Source organism: Paramacrobiotus metropolitanus, unplaced genomic scaffold (assembly GCF_019649055.1).
Source record: "Paramacrobiotus metropolitanus isolate TYO unplaced genomic scaffold, Prichtersi_v1.0 Parri_scaffold0000154, whole genome shotgun sequence".
Taxonomy (NCBI): Eukaryota; Metazoa; Tardigrada; class Eutardigrada; order Parachela; family Macrobiotidae; genus Paramacrobiotus; species Paramacrobiotus metropolitanus.
In genome coordinates, this window is record NW_026570374.1 from 124025 (window position 1) to 130193 (window position 6169).

At 42.3% G+C, this 6169-nt stretch overlaps 1 protein-coding gene across 1 annotated transcript; it reads left to right on the forward strand.

Annotated features, from left to right (window-relative positions):
- The first annotated feature begins 1015 nt into the window (after positions 1-1015).
- LOC129599769 (DNA polymerase beta-like) lies at positions 1016-1702 on the forward strand. The gene has a single exon (XM_055498082.1). The coding sequence runs from the start codon at positions 1016-1018 to the stop codon at positions 1700-1702; it is 687 nt and encodes a 228-aa protein (XP_055354057.1).
- The last annotated feature ends 4467 nt before the right edge of the window (positions 1703-6169 follow it).

Genomic DNA, 6169 nt, shown 5'->3' on the forward strand with positions numbered 1-6169 from the left:
TACAATATCCTTGTAAGATTTTGTTGCACTGAATAGATGCGGCGTAACGTAAATGATCAAATGAAAAAAACACTCCACAGTCTCCACTTACAAAAGTGCACAGGAATTCTGAATTATTAAGTCGTAGCAGTCACCGTCACTACACCCTGTCACCCAGTATAAATAATTACTTAAACGAACGCTCGGGCCATTCAGAATCTCCGATATGTAGACCGGAAGCTCCCCGTTCAATCGCGGCATTGTCAGGAAAAGATCCGTCGAAAGAGAAGCGAGGCGCGGGCAACGGTTCATCTACGCCATTGCCAGCGGATATGTTGTGGAATATTGAATTCCAACATGGAAACATGCCTTCTAACCTGGGAACAGCGCCAGTTTCGGCTAATTTCAAACCAAGTATTCTCTGCTTCGGCCGCTTGTTACAGTTGTTTGTCAGTGGCGTGTACGGTGTAATGACTAATGAGTATTTTGGTAAGATTTTTGTCGGGAAAAAGTATACACGCCGTAGTTTTTCTGTTAACTTCAATACTGTAATTTTAAAAAATCACCGAATTCGAAGTGACCTAGAATTATAAGCATTTATGTAGATATGGCGCTAGCTGTTACTGCATTATTAAAAGCAAAACCGCGTACCTTCTGCAAAGCAGTGAATAATTAACGACTGGGAAATATCCGCTCAATGCTTTGTAAGTCGAAGCTCTCTTCATGGTCTGTATACACAGACCATGCTCTCTTCAAAGCTAGACTGGAAATATAACAGGGCAAATGTTGTGTATAGTAGTATTTACGAGAATCGTAAGCAGTTTGCAGTCACCTTTCAAATCAAAGCGTTTTGGCTTTTTAAGTTTTCTTTTTCGAACTTTCGCTGTAGTCTTTCTGTTTTAATCATACGTTTTCCTGTAATTTTGGACATATTATCTTTATTGTGATATTTCATCAGATTTTAGGTTATCTGGCACTAGGAATTCACTTCTTTTGTTCATAATTTGTATTTGCTGCATTTAGCAGTCAGCCTATCATGCCTCCGAAGCGCTCGTCCAAATCCAAAAGTCCGAGCCCCCGGAAAGCTTCCCCAGGAAAGAAAAGCAGCCCGGACGCGGGCACCAAGGCCGCTGAGATCGGCAAACGTAAGCGCGAGGAATCCAAGAATACCGACGATAATTCTAATGTAGGCATCTGCGAGCTGCTGATGGAGTTGGCTGAATACGAGAAAGTTGCCAGCGGCGAGCAGTATAAATACCTCGCGTACCGTAAAGCAGCGCAGACGCTGGCTGAACAGAAAACCCGTATCAAAAGTGGCGCTGAAGCGCAGAAGCTGCCAGGAATTGGGGAAAGCATTGCAGGCAAGATTGATGAGTTTCTGAAGACGGGCAAGATGGAAAAAGTAAAGGAGGCTCGCGACGACGACACAGCCAAGATACTGGCGGATTTGGCGCGGGTGCCCGGGATTGGCCATGCTCGGGCCAAGGAACTGTACGATCAAGGCATTAGAAGCATCGAGGATCTCAAGAAGCATCCGGACCTTCTGCCCGAACAACTGCAGAAGCCCGTAAAGAATTTGGACGCTATTGAGTCTCCCATAAACAAACAACAGGCGGACAAAATCAAGAAGTATCTGGAACAGCAACTAAAGGTACGCTTTAATGTCAATTTGCCATGCCTGCATTTTTTAAAACATGGTTATCTGAAACTACTGCAAATTTGATTTTACTTTTTAACAGAATTTGGAGACAGCAAGCATTCGCTTTGTCCCGATTTTTGTTACAAACGGGAATAGATATTGCAAGATTATAACATTAAAACTTTTAATGCTGTATATTTTGTTTGCTTGTACAGATGGCACCTATAGTAAGTGAATGGGCGATGGTCGTTCAAAGTGGCCACCTTGAATTACAATTCCCATGAACCATTTTTCTTCTGGTTTTCTTCTTTACTCAGTTAAGTATAACGCATCCTTACAGAGTACTTGAAATTTTTAAAATATCGTGAACCGTTTTCTTGCATTTGCGTCGTTAAAAAACCAGTGGCGAAGCACTTAAGCCACGCCACGTGAGCCACTGCATTACAACATGAATACAGCAGCCACCGCCACGCATGTGCGGTTGCGCATAATATTTCTGATCCGTGTATAATTACTGTAATAGGATTGATTTTGTTATCTTTTTTAATTGATTTTCAAGTGCAATAAAAAGTTCAGTTTATGGACAAAGACAACTAAGATGGTTGTTGTTGTCCACAGCAGAGGCGGAGGAGCTGCTAGCGGCGAGAGATAAGAACAAAATTCGACACCGAAACCCAAAGCAAAGCGGTCCCAGTGAATATCGGCTTTTTTTGTCCTCACTAACCTGTGGTTTTTAATTTTTATGTTTTCACCTGTGTCTGCTAACCTGTGACTAATTTTCGTTTCTCGAAGTTCCTCGAATGGTTTTGGTTTTGAGTTTTCTTATTTATTGGAATTTGTCAGTCGGACGAACTTGCGCACCTCAACAAGTTCCAGCTGCATTTATCTTTACTTGCACGATTTTACCACTTTCGATGTGCACTTTGTGTTATTTAAACAGCGACAGCGCAGCCGCACAAGTCTGGCGGTGACTGTAGTATTTATGATGTAGTGCAGTGGCTCACGTGGCGTGGCTTAACAGTGTGGCGTGGCGTGGCAGTGTTTCGTCACTGGTTTTTTCACGACGCAAATGCAAAAAAAACGGTTCAAGATATTTGTGAAATTTCAAGTACTCTGTAAAGGGTACGTTATTCTTAACTGAGTAAAGAAGAAAACCAGAAGAAAAACGGTTCATGGGAACTATAGTTCAAGGTGGCTACTTTGAACGACCATCTCCCATTCACTTACTATACATAGGTGGCCAACCGAACGACCGTACGAGTAATTATTAATATTAATTATCCCTCTCTCACCTTTTACGTTCGTGCCGCTCAAAGCGATTCTGACGCTGTTATGCAGCTCCATCAGCGCCATTTTCAGGTAATCAACATGCTTTGACGTTAAAATCCACTCCTCAGACTTCTGCAACAAACCCACAATCAGTACTTATGCGCTGCTAAGAAAGTTCCATTTCACCCACCTTGCTAACGTTAAGTTCCATTTCACCCGACTCGCTGCCGTCTGCCTCGTCCAGTTCCAAAACGTCCAGTTCCAAAAATTCCCGAAATTCCGGGTCCCTACGCAACGCCGGATGATCGGCCATTTTTTGGAGAAACCTTTCGAAAATCTTGTCTGCAAAAGTAAAGCAGTTGTATAAAGCATACGAATGACTAACCCTAGAAATGCGAATCACAATAACTTGCGTTCAATTTAAAATAAAGTCATTACTCGCTATCATTCCCGCGATAGGGCGCGCAAACCAAATTGCCTATGCGCCTGGTAATTCGGGTTGTGCGACGGGGCGACATAGCCGTGCGCCTATAGACCCGCATGGTTAATAATTTTCTAATCCTTAAAATGTATCAGCCAAATAACTAATACTGCAAAGTTGCGATACTATTCAAATTCGAGATTTACCATATGAAAATGCACATTAGACGAAACAAAAACTGCTACATATTAGGCTTGCAAGAGCGGCAACTTCTGTTTATAATGCAGATTGCATCGAAAAATACACGGCACTTTAGTGCCTTCAGTCAGCCAGTTTAAGCTGACTAAGTGCTTGCGCGTTAATGCGGCCGACTGGCAAATTTGATGAACACAATGCAGTTGTCCTTGTACAGAGGGTGTTTCAGCCAAGTGTGACCACTTTTTGATTTGAACAGTTTATACTTACGTAGTCTGCAGGAAAGGATGGTGATGTCGAATTAACTTATTGCTACTGTATATATATATACGGTGCGCAGAGCGATATACTTCGCGTTCGAAAACCGGGCGCACAGCCATATATCGTAAAAATAAACGGATATACTAAAACTCCAGGCGGAAAAAAAATTGCAGTGCAACGCGTACCGGTGGCAATGTCAGGGATGTTGGGATTGCTCTGCTCGAACGCCGCTGGGATGGATGCGTCGATGAAGAATCCCTTCCCCACCACATCCAAATTCAAAAACTCGCCAAATGTCCGTGTTACCGTAAACTTGGGTCGATGGAAGATTGGCAGGCTGGTCTTCGTGGTCACCCGGTACACGACGTCTGGGCCATCCTTCGCCTCGGTAACCGTGATCTTAGTCTAACCACGGTTCCCAGAATTAATTAAAAATAAAATAGATACCACATCCGCTTGATACAGTTCACGCCGTGCGACAACGATTAGCCGAATTAAGCAATCGCAAAGTATGCTTTTATTTAAGAAACGAAGCAAAACCATTAATTTCTACTTTGCAACCTACAGTTTGTTCAGATGTTTCGGAATGGCGGGGCGTGGGGAAACAATTGAAGTAACTGGGTGCGGATTTCGGACGCTCAACGCTGGAGTCCGCGTTGTCAACCGGATAGCGCTCGCAGGTGGCTGGGCGCGGCGTATCTGCTAAGAACAAAATGAGGTAATTACTAATCTGCAAGCTACAATGAGCGACTAACCATCAGGCATACAAAGAAACACGCACGTATCTATAATATAAATGGAAGCTGGAAAGGTGTCTGCGACACTCATCGCACACCGGCGTTAGTACAACCCCGTTTTACGAAGAAGTAACTATTATAAGCGCGGACGCTGTGACTAGCGCACAGTAACGCTAGATTTCTTAATTAGCGCAAGCCAGTAATACAAAACAAGTGTATTATGAGAACAGACTGAGTTACAACGGAAATAACTCTTTCAATTTCTCCGCTCCGTCCATGGTTCCGAGTACGGAAACTGTGTTGTCTCTCTGGATATCAATCGACAAGCACTGGCAAAAAAATTCGAGTAGCGATGTTCGCCGGTGTGCTGCTGCAATCGCTTATCAACTTCCTTCACTAAACTGGATGCCGACTTTCCTTACTGGTAAAGAGTACTAAAGGCACGAAAGTGGGCCACTATGAGACTATGATAAGTGAATGGGCCGTCTTCAGTTATTTCTCTCTCAAACCGTTCTTCCAGTTTTCTGTTTCGTCAGATTCACAAAATCATGCTCTTTTTAGAGTACTTTAAAGTTTCTAAAAATATTGAACCGTTTTTAAGTTATTTGGGTTGTAAAGAAACAGTGAGGAAACAGGTAAGCCACGCCACTGAAGCCACTGCACTACGCAATAATAGCACCATATAACCACCGCACTTGTGCGGCTGCAGAATATACAAAGCGTCTGCAATATGCGGTTTTGTTTATTTAACACATCCTTTAGTAATATGCGCCAGTCCGTCCGATATAACATTTATTGTCAAAAATATCATATTAGCCACCAGGACTGAACATATCAGAGGCACTGAAAATTAACAACACAGTAAAACAAGAGTCACCGGTTAAGAATAATTTTAAAAACCATAACTTAGGGAGCATTAAAGAAAAATCACAGAATAATTAAAACCGGTTAAAAATTAGATTAAACGACCGCAAATTTTGACTGACAAATTTGGCTGACGATAGTTCTACACCACATTGTTCGAACTCTGCGAAGACGAAGACCTCTTCATCAAAATCCGAAAAAAGCTGAGTCTATTCGCCATGCGAGTGTGGTAACGGGTTTTTCAAGCGTCTGCTTAGGTATTCGTGGAATCGCTGGGATATTAGCAGCCTCTCTACAGGAAGCCCCTTTACTTTAACGTCAGTACGAGCAGCAGTCAAGCGTTTCTCCATTTTATTGTTTAACTTTGATGGAATACACAAATCGTTCGAATACAGCAAAAATTTTTAGTTTGAATGTAAAAATTAAATAGAAGTGTATTTGCAATTTGTACACCGCAGCCGCACAGGTGCGTTAATTGTATGGTGCTATTACTGCGTAATGCAGTGGATGCGGTGGCGTGGTTTACCTGTTTCCTCACTGCTTTTTACAACTCAAATAACTTTAAAATGGTTCAATATTTTTTTAAAACGTTTTAGTTCTCTGAAAAGAATATGATCTCGTAAATCTGAAACAGAAAAATAGAAGAAAAACGGTTTGGGAAAGAAATAACTGAAGGTGGTCCACATAAGTCACTGTTAAGTGTATGTTGTCTGTTATCATAGTGGCCCAGTTAAGTGTTTTTACGGTTAGGGTCCGAGAGTTTCAAACCAATACGCGTCAAGTCACGTGATAACTGTAGGATCT

Bases quoted from the DNA above. Each gene is read 5' to 3' on its own strand.
- LOC129599769 (XM_055498082.1), top strand. From the start codon at position 1,016: ATGCCTCCGAAGCGCTCGTCCAAATCCAAAAGTCCGAGCCCCCGGAAA.